The following is a 15,378-nucleotide window of genomic DNA, read 5'->3' as shown; positions in this document are numbered from 1 at the left end:
TCCCAATAAGCAGCATGAAAACCAGTTCCAAATTGACCTAATTCTTTTTCACTTTCTTCATTTATACCTTTCTTTTGACCAGAATGGAAAAAGTTCAACCATTTAATTATAACACTAGTACTTCTCTGATAGCTCACAACTATATTTCCTGCCCTTGGGAAGCTGAGGCAGGAGGATTGTGAGTGCCATTAAAGCCTAGGCTGTATAGTAAGAACCGGCCTGAAAGGGGGCAAAAATTGGTACTCATTTTTCATCAAGATAAATTATGACTTCCAAATCAAGAGCATAATTTCATGATTTGACTAATTTTATATTAAGTTGCCCTATAAAACAATAAGCTTGCCAGAATTGCCATGTACATATGGAAGAAACAGACTTCTAGAATGAAGAAGTTGAAAAGCCATAGGAGAATAAAATCAAGATTTTATTCATTTATCTATCTATATTTCTAGACCCTGATGTTTAAATTGAGTAAAATTGAATATTTCTTGTTTTTTTTATCACCAAAAAATATTTTTAAAGTGTTACACACCTTCCATGGACCCTCATTGTAGGACATGAAATTAATGGAGTTTAAAAATGGGAGCCAATCTTTAGTTACTATAAGTATGTTGACACACTAAATGAAACAATGTGAATGTGAGCAGTATACAATGAGAAATATGAGAGTATGGGACTTAGGCCATGTATTAATTAGAAGTACTGGCCACCTGTGTCAATTTATAAAATAAGAAGATACTGAAAGATGGTATGTGACATTAATAGTACCTGTTTATCTACTTCTGTGTCATTCCCAAAGAAAGACTTTCTAACTGAAATAAAGGTAAAGACTTTTATAAGGAGAGTGAAGGGAATTAAATAGAAAGCTAAATTAATTAAAGCTCTGCAAAATAATCATTTAAGTAAACTAGTTGTAATTATTTACTCTTTCTCAGGGAATATAAACTTTTTGTAGTGGAAAGCAGGTAGGTACTAGAATTTTGAAAACATTCAATCAGTCATGGATGCAACAATCTGAATACATTGGTTTTGATTTCCACCTTTGATTTTAAATTACCATAAGGAACAATACTTATTGTTCTACTTCCATGTATGCAGGCTTCTCTTTGCCGCTCTTCTCATACCATTACTTTATTAGTTTGACCTTCTTACAGTGAAAGAGTACTCCTCTTAAATTTTCATTTATTATTGTGGCAAGTTTTATAAAGATGGAACATTGCAAAAGATTGTGTTTTATTGATTGGTAGAGTTGATTTGGACTATAAAGCAGTGTGTCAAAGTATTAAATAATCTTCCTCTCTGTTCTACCCCAGGCCCAGCTTGGAGGTTAAAAGGCATCAAACCAATGAAATTATAAATCCAGTTTACATGGTTTCCTCAAGACAGTGAACTACTTCTTTCTTATTACATCTAAATAAAACTCATTATCTATTTTGTTTCAGTAATAATTACAGAGTTCTCCCCTAAGCTATTCTTTACTTTCTCCAGTATTCTCTGTCCTATAGAATACCCTGAAAAGGCAAGCATATAAATATGATAAAAGAATTAAGCTGTTGAAACAAATTAATTTATTGTGTAACAATGTATTCAATTCTTACTTGCTCAATGGATTTTGCTTTAATGAAATTCTTCAGAGAACAATACATCACTTTCTCAGGATTGAAATTATACATTAAGTGAAATGACTGAATATGTTGTGTCTCAATTTATAGAAAGCTTCAATCGAATAATTAAGCTTTTAAATCATAGAATTTGCATAAAATATTTTCGTTAAATAAAATTATCATGTATTGTCACAGAAGTCTCTGTTTTTAAATCTAAAAGAACACTAAAGTAAAATAAGGAAAGCCAATTAAATGCTTCAAGTTGTATAATTCCCCTAGTTTTAAACTAAGCCTTAGAAATGATTTTATTTTGAGGTTTAATCAATTTTTTCTTAGTTTATTATGTCATTTTTAGGGAATTTTGAATGGATAAAGGACTAAGTAAATGATTGATGAATTAAATAAATCAGCATAGTAAATTGGGACAAACATATTGAATAATAAGACATTTTTCTACTCACGAGAAAAATTTCAAAAGAAACAACAAATGTGTTTTATTGATGTAACCATTGTTTCAGTTTCTAAATAAGCACTTAGGTTTTGAGAATTAAATATCCATGAAGAAACATATTCCCATACTTTCCATTAGTACTTGCTATGAAATTTATTATGTCATGAAACTCAGATTTATAAATGATCTTACAGAAATTGATTTATTTTTAAATTGTACTAATTGCTGTTCAACACATATAAACAAGTACCATTGCAAGTAAGATCATTGAGATGATTGTTACAGGACATATTAAAACGTACTGGAAACACTGTTGCCATGATTTGTAGAAGATACATTGGTTGATTTAGAAAATTCTATTTTAAGAAGATTCAGCTATTTTCCCAAGTACATATTATATATTTCTATATAAATAAAGTACTAACAATCTTATTGAATGGAAATTATATTTAAAACTTAGCCAAACTTGGAGGCCTAGTCTGTGTAAATAAGGAGTTATTTTTATTGGCAATCATGGTTACAGAAGTAGACAGTCAGTATTCTTCAGAGATATGTTAACTGGGAGCCTCTGCATGTTCTAATGACTATTCTTATACCCAGTTACATAATGGTAGTGATAAGTGAACACTTTAAAAAAATGCCAGGTGGTGGTAGTGGCAAGTGCCTTTAATCCCAGCACTTGGGAGGCAGAGCCATTATTAATACAGATCATTGAATAACAGGGTGTGTAATAAAAGAGTTACTGGATTTGGCTTGCTACTTAAAAATACATATGTAACATATATATAACTTTGAAAATGTCTAGATCTCCTTTCATATGTAGGTATTATTTTCCTTTGGGTCATAGAAACTAATAACCATAATTTCGTTATCTTAAATTATACAAGAAATTATTTCTGACACTTTTGGATTATAAAATTTCAAAATCAAAGTGTTCAGGCATCTATGTTTCCCTGATATTCTAGTTAGGATCCGTTCTGCTTCTCCAGAGCTCAGGAAGTAGCTTACTATTCCTGGAATTCCTTGGTTTGCCTATATTTAACTTCAGTCTGGCCTCCTTAACAAAAAAAATATATATCCTTTATTGCCACAGCATCTTGTAAAGCCACTAGGCAGAGAAGATCAGCAGCTTATCCAGTGTAGTATGACCTGCTTTTGACCAACTACTACTGCACAGACCATCTTTCTATATAACCTCATATTCTTAGAAACAAATGGTTCACACTTTAACATGTTTCCGTAGGTGTTGGACAGAGGTGTCTTGCTTTGTCAACCAGAACATCTGGAAACAAATATCAAGCATAGGCATTTCTAAGATATGGTCATTTGGTTCTTATATGCAAGCAGATTGTAACCATCTAGAGACTGAGAGAATTTTGTGGCCAGTGCTGTGAACAGTGCCCTTTCCTACTACAAGTACACAGGATTGAGCCTCCTTCTAGCCTTCTATTTAAATAAATCAGAATTTTAAAAAACATTATATTCTTTTAGATCAATTATATTTTAGAATTCTTTCCTCCTTATTTGTATTTTTCTACTCAAATAACTGTATACCTCAACACCATTAAGTTATATTGTGCCATATATATTCTATTATATGTGAATGCTTGTTTGCCTACATCTATGCCTGTGCAGAAACCTGTATTTCTGGTGCTGGCAGAGGCACAAGGCAGACAGATGTCTTAGTCCCTGCAATTGAAATTACAGGCGGTTGTAAGCTATGTCAATGATGGGAACCAGACCAACATCTTTTGTAAGAGCCTCAATTCTCCTTCACCACTAAGCTCTCCCTCTCTGGGATACCATTTGTTTTTAATGTAGAAGTGTGTTTCTGTACTCAGACATATGTATTGATTATTGTAGGGACAGTTCATCAGTGCCTACATCTGTTAATATCTAAAGACTAAAGTATTTTGTTGCTAAAAATATGAAGTGTTATCTAATGGTTATTTTTTTTAATCTGTAATCTCATGTATATTAGGTCATTATATGTATATGATGTCACATAACTCTAGGTAGCATGGCTACAGAGCTTGTTCAGACTGATGGGCATAGTAGTAGGCAAATGTCTTCCTATAATTGAGAGAGAAACATTATAAAGACATTTTCTGACATCCAAATGAACAGGAATGACTGAAGAAAGGGGCCTAGGGTAGTGAGATTTATTTGATTCATAGAAAATAATTTCGATATTAAATAATATTCCATTTCTGCAATGCATTAATTTTGACCATCGTGTGTCTCCAGTGGTGTCACCCTGAAAGTGCTGTTAACAATTCTCTGATAATATTTTGGTCAGTTACACTCATGTCTTGTGAATGATGCCTATTGCCTGCTGAAGTATGAAAACACTTATAAAGATGCCTTTAAAACAACTACCTGGAACTCAGTCTTGCTTACTTCTATGAACTCTTTTTTGCTGAGGTGATCTTACTGGGATAATTTCAATAGTCCTCTATGACCTAACATTTTCTCCAGAGAATGCATTAGTACTATTTGCCATCACTGTATTGAAGTCTACCAATAAAATCACAGTTTACTACCTTGCCTTTTTAAGAGTTTATGATATCAAGAATTCAGATGACAACAGAGTCAAGAATTTGAAATTGGCTATGTTTGAGATTTCTGGACAAGGTTAAATATTTCTTTTAGAGTGCTGGTGAAACTCTATTGGTTTTTAAGGCAGTCCTCTTCTTATTTCTAATTGTATTAGGAAAAACCAAATTCATGCACTTCAGACTTAGCATGTTGACCTAGTCTCTTCTTTCATTCTGTGCAATACAGGAGCGTGTTCCTGACAGTCCCTCACCTGCCCCCTCTCTTGAGGAGGGCAGAAGGCCTGGCAGCCACCCATCATCACACCGCAGCAGCAGCGTCTCCAGCTCCCCTGCACGGACCGAGAGTTCTTCCGATAGAATCCGTAGGTCTCATACGTGTACTTGTCACCATCTTAAGCTTTATTAGGCGCAGCTGGGCTTTCTAATCAAAATGCCCTCATTGCAAATAGATCTCAAATGTATCATGTACCGAAGCTCCCTAGCAATAGCCATTCCTCAAAATTATGTGTCCCAGTTTGGAATGCCATGAAGGATGATGCAGCATTAACAGGTTCTGCTATAACTTCCTCTCTTTGATACTACACATAAAGATTTGAGCTATGAAACAGAAAACGTAAGTAATCTTCCAGATTAGTTTCTGAAGTACACAGCCAGTTCCCAACTACCTAACATCTTAGTGCATCGTTTATGGTTCATTCAATGGATTTCTTCAATGGAAACTTTTACCACTTTTGAAATTCCTCAGGCTTTAACATTCTTCATTACTGAATAAAGATATTCACAAATACAAACAACAGAAATAATTAAGCACAGTAAATTGGGAAAGTCTATTTCCTGGTCACCTGATTAAAGAACCTTAATTTTAGAATTTATGTCTGGAATAATCATCCTGTTATTATTAAAATTTGTAGTAGGTCTTCAACTTATTTTATATAAAAAATACAATATTAAGTCTTGGGTCTGGTAAAATGGCTCAGCTGCTAAGAGTCCTTGACACTGTTTTAGAGGACCAGAGTATGTTTTCTAGCTCCTATATCAGGTCACTACAGCTCAAAAAAAAAAAAAAAGTTTTAATTTCTACATAGAAGGTATTTCTTCTGTAAAAATCAAAGAAAAAAAGTGATCCCAAACAAGCTTTTAGCATTACTATTGTATTATTGTACAAACCAATGATATTTTTACATTTAATGAGTTTTTCAAATAATATATTTTAGAAACAAGATGATTTTTCTTACCTGGTGCAAGAATAAACTAAAGAGCACATATCACAGTTAATATTTTTTCACTTAACTTTTTATTAGTGACATAAAACTTCTAATCACATAAGCAATGTTGATTAAATATGCTTAATAATTTTAACCTAAGCAAAAGTCTTTGAGATAGTTCACAGTTAATATTTTTATCTCTGCCTGTAGATGCTGAAATTCTTCCAAGGTCTTTTTCATTGCCAACCCCTCCCCCATTTATTACCTTAACATTGTGATCAACACAGACATTTGTTTTACAGAATGCTCTTTTTTTTTCTTTTTTTTTTTCTGGAGCTGAGGACTGAACCCAAGGCCTTGTGCTTGCTAGGCAAGTGCTCTACCACTGAGCTAAATCCCCAACCCCCAGGATGCTCTTTTGATTATATTGTGATGTTCCTCCTTCTGACACTCAGCTTTTGAATTCTTGCTCAGAACTACAGCTGAGATGGGTATCTTTGGGGAGTCAAGAAAAGTGATAGAGAATATATACTGATGACTATGTCATTTGTTAATTTAAGGCTACAAACTGTTACCGTTTGGAGATATTAAACACCTTGTGAAAGAATATGCTGGGATGATGTTCTCTGTTGTCCATAATAGTTTCTTCCCTCACTTATGAGTCACAGATGAAACTTAAAATAATTAAAGGTTGGCTGTCAGTAGTAACTCTTAATACAATCCAATGACATTCCTAAGAACCTCTATTCTTCTACGAAAATAAGGTTTTATACAATATATTTTCCTTCTCAAATTTTGCAAAACAAGCAGGATTTATTTTGTTCGACCAGTTCATTAAGTTAATTTGTTGACTTAGTTCTGTGAATCCTGGGTGTTGAGTCATCTGAGTAACAATAGTGTTTAATCATTTCAGTTGTGACAGATCACCACTAGAAGCTAGAGAAAGACATTATTTTCCAATTATTTAGTAAATATTAATTGAATTTGAGGTTTTGAAGACTACTTTTTAGATAAATTTTATGATTCTTACAACATACCATATTCTGTGGAGTAGACTACAGTAAGTATTTTGAAACCATGATTTCAGTTCTTTAATTGCAGAAAACTATACTGGCTTTGTCAGGTCACTGGCATATCACTCATTTTAACCTGACACAGTTAAAGGGAACTTTGTCATTGAGATCACAGTTTTTCAAAATTGGTGGAAATTATTTACTTATGTACTAAGGGGAGAACTTGATGCACAAGAATATAACCTCATCAATAATGGTTGCACTAATATGGACATTCCACAGTATTCTAACCCTAGAAAATGGTTTGTTTTATGTGACAACAGATACAGTGTAGTGGTGACATTTCCCATGTTTCTGTTTGTCCTATATGATTACCATTGGTTATTAATCTAGTAATTTTACTAAGGGGTTATAATTTCAAAGATTGGGTATCACATGTTTATATTATATTTTTTTTTACCACAATGTTATGATGTTTTTGTGTTTGTTCTTTGTTTCGGGGCTAACAGCTGTCCATCAGAATGGATTGTCCATGAACCAGATGCTGATGGGTTTATCACCAAATGTGCTTCCTGGTCCAAAGGAGGGAGATTTGGCTGGTCATGACATGGGACATGAGTCAAAAAGAATTCACATTGAAAAAGGTAATTCTTAATGTTGCTCCATTTCTTTTGTTCTGGAAATGAAATACATTATCTATTTTTCCATCGGCAAAATAATATAAATATCTTAAATGTATTATGATAGTAAAATATGAGCCCTGTTCAATCAAAGACATCTGAATGGAGACCTGCAACTTTTCTGTTACACAATGGTAGGTGACAATTTATTTTTTACAACATATTTAAAAGAGAATTATATGTCTGAAATGTTAATTTTGTCTTTTTTTTAATGTATTGGAGGATATTTTATTTTACTTACCATGATAGAACATGAAAAAATTCTCAATTATTTTTTGATTAAAAGATGCATGATTATTAAATCTTTTAGGATTCTTAAGTGAGTCTCTGCCATCATTTCAAAAGGTATGGGAAGTGGGGGAGATAGCCACGTTCTTGAAGGGCTTATCTGGAGGCAATCAGGATTTGAATTCTGTCTCTAGGACCCATGCAAAAGCAGGGAAGAAAGTGGTGTGCTTGTGATCTTAAAGCTGGGAAGTGGAGACAAGTGGACTACAGGTGTTTCTGGCTAGCCAGCCTCACCTATTGGTGGGCTCTGGTTCCTAGAGACAGATCCTGTCTTCCCCAGAAAGGGAAAGAAAAACCTGAAGTCAACTTCTGGCCTCCATACATATGTCCCACATGCTACACAGACACAGACACACACACACACATACGCACACATACACACACACACACAGACACACATACACACACACAGACACACATACATACACAGACACACATACACACACACACATACACACACACACATACACACACACACACACAGACACACACACACAGACACACAGACACACACACAGACACACACACACACACATACATACACATACACACACACACAGACACACACACAGACACACATACACACACACACACACACACACACATTTCTCATCAGTAACACAGCCTACAGTATACAAAGATTCAGGTTTCTTCCTGAAATATTTTTATGTTGATCTAAGTCATTCCTACAAACAAAGTTCACATTTGAATTTCCTACTCCTTGAAGTAATTTCATTAGGAAATTGAAATGTTATTTTGTTATGCATATTAAATACTTCTGCTAAAAATATAAGTACCTGTTTTCAAATAACAATTTGTAGATTTTGACTATGGAAGCGTAGTTACTTTTTTTCAACTTCCATTTACTTAATTTTTTTTATTTTTGAGATTATGATATTATTACGTCATTCTCCTTTCCTTTTCCCTCTTCACACCTCTTGTGCCTTCTTGTTCTCTTTCAAATTCATGCTAGCTAGTTTGTTTTTAATAGTAAATCAATATTTCAAATATCATACATATAGATTACCAGATTTCCCATTTTGACATAAGTAACAAATAACTATTTTATGACTAAGAATTGTACTTTGAAACTGGGGTACTTTGAAACACTCATTACTGGTCTAGCATACACAAGATGTGGGTTCAGTCTTCTCCAAAAATAAAAAGGAAATAAATTATTTGTTATGTTAATAAAAGGTGATAGAACTAGACATTTAAGTACTTAAATAAAAAATACTTTAAAAAGAGATATTAAGTAAGCCCAGGACAACACTAAAAATGCTTGTGAAATATTTTCCTAAATGGATTACAGCTTTACTACTCCTTTTTGGATAAAAAATGTAAATATTTACAAATAACACTATCAGTTTTTTTGGAATATCCATGGGAACTTAGTAAACTTCTCTGTTTTTAAATTTACCATGTTAAAGTGAAGATACTATTGAGAAATAGCAACATTAAGGAACTTTTTTTCTTATTTATTATGCATTATAGTATATTTATAAACTTTATAATATACTATAATAACTTTAGTGATCTATATACTCCCAAGGACTCTACATTTCTAACTCTAATATTTCCATGTGTTCTTCTTCAATATTAAAGAAAAGCTGTATTATATATTGTTTCGTTCATACTTATTAACAGATCATTACACCACAGAATTATAAAAATTGACATAGGACATATTTTACAAAATTAAGTTTTTCAGTAACACTTTAATATAAGAATTAATTAGATGAGCAAAGCAATTATTTTATTCAAAGTTTCAGCAAAAGAGCAAATCTCTACAGGAAATGAGTGGCTAATTCTCAGTTTTTCCATGGATCCTTTTTAGCAAGTTGAATGTAACAAGCAATGAGGAGACTATAAATATGATTCACCCAATGAGGGCACTACTTCAAAGCCTGAGGATCTAATTTGATCTCTGGAAACCATATTACAGAAGGAGAGTACCACTCCAGGAGTTTGTCCTCAGATCTACAAATACCTTCCTTGGCATGCACACACACATAGACACACAATAAATTAATAAAATATAATTAAAAAGAAGCAGATATGGGAAGTTGATGGGTAATATACAATGAGCATCAATATATTAGGGCTTAATTAATTTCAAGAACACTTGTGTTAAAGGCTGGGCATTGAAATATAAAATATACACATGGAAATGAAGGGACAGTAAAGACACAACTAATCTCTTAGTGACAGCACTGAATCCCATTATAAAATTTGATGGAGAACTCTACAACCTTATGATTCAGATTGATAGACTTGTAACATCCATGAGTTAAGAGTTTAACTCAACTATGTATGTGTTGTTATAATTAACATATGTTTACCAACATGGAACATTATTTATTTATTTATGTATTTATTTATATTGGTTTTTTGAGACAGGGTTTCTCTGTGTAGTTTTGTACTTTTCCTGGAACTCACTTTGTAAAACAGCCTGGCCTCAAACTCATAAAGATCTACCTGCCTTTGCCTCCCAAGTGCTCGGATTAAAGTTGTGAGCCACCATTGCCTGGCGGCATCATAGAACATTTTTAAATGGCAGGTGTTGAGCATGGTCTCTCATTTTTCTTGTACATCCCAGACTCCACAAATTTACTCTATTTGCCTTTTCCTAGGAAAGTCTTTATTCAGTAGTATACTTTCCCTTTTAATGTATAAACTCTGAGTCATCTAAACTAAACATCTAAACATTGATTACAAATAAATCAAGTTGACTAGCTAATTGTACTAATTAAAATTAGTACAAAGTTACCCAGAAAATATTAAGAAATAGAAAAGAGTAAAACCACAGATGATGAATACATTTTTTTAAAGTTAATAGAAAAGTGAAAGTCAATTATCTTTCCTTTGGTGTTATGTCTATGTATAGAGCATTCTGATTATAGATATACATCCCACTTTACTATTTTACTGATATTATTTAACACAGCAGGGGTTTCTAAATTGTTTCTCTCTCAGAAGGAAGACCCTAACTAAATCCCAATATTTCATACACAATATTATATATTTACCATTCTGACTGGTATATGAAATTATCATTGATTTCAAACCATAGAAATTTTAATAGATGTTGATATAACTATAATGCCTTGTTTTGTGTTGTTCTTTCTCTTGGAAGAACTCTGTATCTCTTTCATCTACTTCTAGCATACTGAATTAATAGGAAACAGTCATGGGCTTTCTAAATTGATAGAGTCTCCTAAATTAAAAATTGTTTTTTCCATGACTCCATTTATCATGTCCCTCACAATAGCCCTGAAATTTCCTTATTACTCATATCTGTATTGACAAAGTAATTTTATTTAGAAAAATAGGTAGAAAAAATAATTATGTATTCATGTCATTTTTGGCTTGAACTTTTTATGTGTAATTTGCTTTTTAACAACTAAATCATTCAAAATGCAATAATTCTTAAGAAAACATTGATACTTTCCTTAGATAGCAAAATTCATTTCCATGCCTGAAATAATTGTGGTGTGAAGTCTTAATCATCAGAAACTTTTAAACATGTAATATATTCCTTAAAATGAAAAACCTATTGACTACATTCCATGTGATAAAAAAGTTAATATCAGTTCATTGTTCAGAAGCTCTATAAACATTGGGTTTCAGAAAGCAAATAACTGAGTAGATGCTCTCATTCATTTTACTTTTAAATAAAGAACATTGTAATGGAGTTATGAGCCTTGGTAATGTTTACTTAAAACACATTTAAAATACAAAAAGGGAAAATGTTTTGTATCAGGAAGTATAGACATTTAAAACGTGTGGAAATCCCAGGCATAAGGAAAATTTTATTAAATTATGAACTTTAATTAAAGTCAAATTTTGTAAAACATGTGCTGAGTAGAATTCTGATTCTGCAAATGAGTTAAAATTGGTTACTGTGTCTTTTCAAAAAACATTTTATTATTAATAATAATTTTTAATTATTTTTAAATAAAAATAGATTATAATATGATTACATTATTCTCCCATTTCTTCTCTCCCTCCAAGCCCTCCTATATACTTCTCCTTGCTTGATCTCTTTAAATTCATGGCCTCTTTCAACATTAATTGTTGTTACAGTCATATATATATATATATATATATATATATACATACACACATATATATATACACACACACACATGTACATATACATTTGTATGTATATACATATATATCGTAAACACATAGACTTTGCTTCAGCTAACTTTTATAAATTTCCCAAGTTCTCTGGGACTGTCTTAGTTTAGAAACACCAGGGGTCTTATTCCTCTGAGTATACACCAACCCACAGACAGCACCACAGAGGCTTTTCATGGCTTTGGTCTTAGGATCATGACTAGAGACGACACAGGATTGAAGATAAGACAGACACACAGACACACATAAACAGAAAAACTGAGATAAGTTGGCCATGGCTCTCAGATGTAGAAGCCACAGTAAGCCCAAAGCTCAGGGTGTTTTTATATAGAGATGAACAGAGAAGCAACATTGTTGTATGAGCTAAATGAGGAAGGAGGTATGGTTATTTCAGATGGACAAAGAGACTTATTATTATATATACAGCTGTACAATCATGTAGGTCTATCTAACATTAGTATGAGCAGGTTCTATAATAAAGCAGTCTTCAGGCTGTGAACACCTGTGGGGATAAAGCTACAGGGAACGTTTTCTGCACATACTATTGACATCCACACAATGACCTATAGGAGGCTTTTGCCATCCCTCAGAGGCTCACTAGGGGAAGACTTTATGTGTTGGCATTTTCTTTGATTTGTCAACTAGCTCCCAAATAAAGACATGGAGACTTATTAATTATGATTACTTGGCTTTAACTTAGGCTTATCCCACTAGCTCTTTTAACTTAATTTAACTTGTTTCTTTTCCTCTACATTTTGCTTTTTATCTTTCTTTCTTTCTGTATGTCCTAGTTTCCTGCTTCCTCTGTGGCTGACTGGAGGGCCCCTAATGTCTCCCTGGCATCTCTTCTCCTTTCTTTCCGAGCCTTAATTCTTCCTCCTACTTACTCTCCCAGCCCAGAAGTTCTGCCTATACTCACTATACTCTCCTGCCTCACTATTGGCCATTCAGTTTTTAATTAAATGCATCAGGTGACTTAGGCACGCAAGGTAAAACAGCAACAGCATCTTTAAATAATTAAATGCAACATATCTTTACATAGTTAAACAAATGCAACACATCTTCGCACAGTTAAACAAATATTTCACAACTTTGAAACTCTGATAGTGCCAAGGCATTAAGGTCCTTGACATGACTGTGCCTGTCCAACAGCATACATTTACTCAGGACCTCACTTGCTCTCTACATTAGTGAATTGTGATCTTAGATTATTCTACTATTATGCAACTTGTTAGTATCTATGCATTATACTCCAAATGGGGAAAAAGCATAATAATTTCATTTATGCTTATCTTCCTCTCTTCTCTGTCCCCTCCTCTCTCTTCCCCCTGTCATTTCTCTACCTCCTTTCTTCTCAGCCCTTCCCTCTCTCCCTGTTCCTCCCATAGTTAAAGCATTTCTTTAACTTGTTTTCTTTTTTTCAAATATGCATTCATCCACATAATGTGAATTGTTTTTGTTTCTGAGAAATACAATACTTTCTATCATTGGTGTCATTTTAGAAGAAGGACAGATTTGAGGGGTGATGTTCAGGAGATTTCCATCAGGCCACAGAATATTTTCTTTGAAGTAAACTGTTAGTCCAACACTTTTCAGGATTCCCCATGTTTATCATCCATAGATGAAAGTGTTTCATTTGTCACTGTGAATTGGAGGATACAGTGTTAAACACACCAACATAGATTGCAACATGGTCATATTTAAATTTTCTTTCTTTAATAATTTATTCAGTGAATTGAGCTGTCTATATCATTTTTTTTCCAATAAAAACTGGCTACAACATGACTTTTCTCTCTTATCTCAAAATATTTTAAAATTTTTCCTTATTTTTAATTGTTATAAAGAATGGAATTTTAAGGATTCTAATATTATTTTACTAAAGATTTCATCTTCAAAAATGCCTTTTTTCTTTAAAATGGTAGATTGATAATACACTAATTAATAGTAATATTACATTCTAGCATATCAGAACTTTTATAGTCTAAAAGCTTCTTTTCAGTAGAATTCTCAATGTCTTCCAAATATTAACATATATTATAGTTTGTATTATGCATCCAGTATTTGAGGTCCCGAATCAGATTCAATTCATAAGAACTTTACCCACTGAAACATTCATTCACTCTACTGGTCCTATTGTTTATTATTTAACCCCAGGCAATCTGATGACTCGTCATATTGAACATTTATAATGCTGAAAATCACCTGTCAATTATAAGACATGGTTTACTTTATTCCTATCATTAGCGTCTTCTCCCCCAAATTCATGTATTCTCTATTTAATTTTTTTAGTATCTGATGAGTCCATTCAGTGATGCCTGTATATGAATTGGTATAGAACCACCAACCATGGGTAGCTTCTTGGGGCCCACATTCCTAAAATGTTACCCCCATTAGCAGCCATCAGTTGTGAATAATTCCTCAGTAAGAGGAGTCCATCTTGAGTCATTTTCCTATGCATGCTGTGATTTTGACTGGCTTAGTCTTCTGTATGTCTTGCAAATGCAGTTCAAGTTACTCTAAGTCCTTTGTGTAACTATATGGTCATGCCAAGAAAACATTGTCTCTATGCACATTTCCACTACCTCTGGCTCTTATAAACTTTATACTCACTCTTCCTTGGTAGTTTCTGGTCCTTGGTAGAAAAGGTTTTGATACAGATGTCCCATTTAGATGAGTACTCTACATTCTCTTATTTTCTGCATGTTGATTGGTTGCGGGTCTGTGTATTAACTATATACTGCAAAAAAAAAAAAAATAGTCTCTCTTTTGAAGGATGAGTAAAGCACTAATCTATGGGGATAAAGATAAGTACTTAAAGGTAATTTTATTACTATATCCATTCAGCAGAACACTACTACTGGATTGTCCCTTATAACATAAGACCTAGCTAGACAATGATTTTGGAACCATTTAATGGTACGAGGCACAGGTTTCATTTTGTGCAATAGGCTTTATATGAAACTGAAAAAAAGAATAAATATGATTGGTTGCTCCTATAATACAAATGCCACTACTGTATAAATGGATATATCTATTCACCATATCTAGGAAATATAAACAAGCTAGTTGCTCATCAATATATGGACAATTTTGAGATGGTTCATATATACAATGGAATGTTACTCAGCTGTTATGAAATTCTCAGGTAAATAGGTGGAGCAATAATAATCATTCATAGTGAGATAATCCAGAGCCAGAAAGACAAATGCTATGCATTCTCTTTCATATGTATTAACACACACTAGCTAATACTCACATAATGTGAGTATTAGCACATTATTAAGATATGTGTTTTGAAATTTGAGTAGCCATAGATGGATGGAAACTAGTAAGTAGGAATGTGATGATATTTCAAAGAAAGGGGGATGGAAGACAGGAAGTATGTAACAGGAAGGTTAAAGTGGTTGGAGATGGGAGGGTATGGTGGGGGGGG

At 33.1% G+C, this 15,378-nt stretch overlaps 1 protein-coding gene across 1 annotated transcript in view; it reads left to right on the top strand.

The window, feature by feature from the left end:
* Nucleotides 1-15,378, top strand: part of Dach1 (dachshund family transcription factor 1) — a 238,869-nt gene that overhangs the window by 112,841 nt on the left and 110,650 nt on the right. The window contains exons 6-7 of the mRNA XM_036198536.1: nt 4,840-4,975; nt 7,341-7,475. Coding sequence (XP_036054429.1) covers nt 4,840-4,975; nt 7,341-7,475 — 271 coding nt within the window. The remainder of the gene's footprint in view (nt 1-4,839; nt 4,976-7,340; nt 7,476-15,378) is intronic.

Source organism: Onychomys torridus, chromosome 9 (genome assembly GCF_903995425.1).
Source record: "Onychomys torridus chromosome 9, mOncTor1.1, whole genome shotgun sequence".
NCBI lineage: Eukaryota > Metazoa > Chordata > Mammalia > Rodentia > Cricetidae > Onychomys > Onychomys torridus.
The sequence above is the reverse complement of the archived record's forward strand: the minus strand, read 5'-3'. Positions and strand labels throughout refer to the sequence as shown.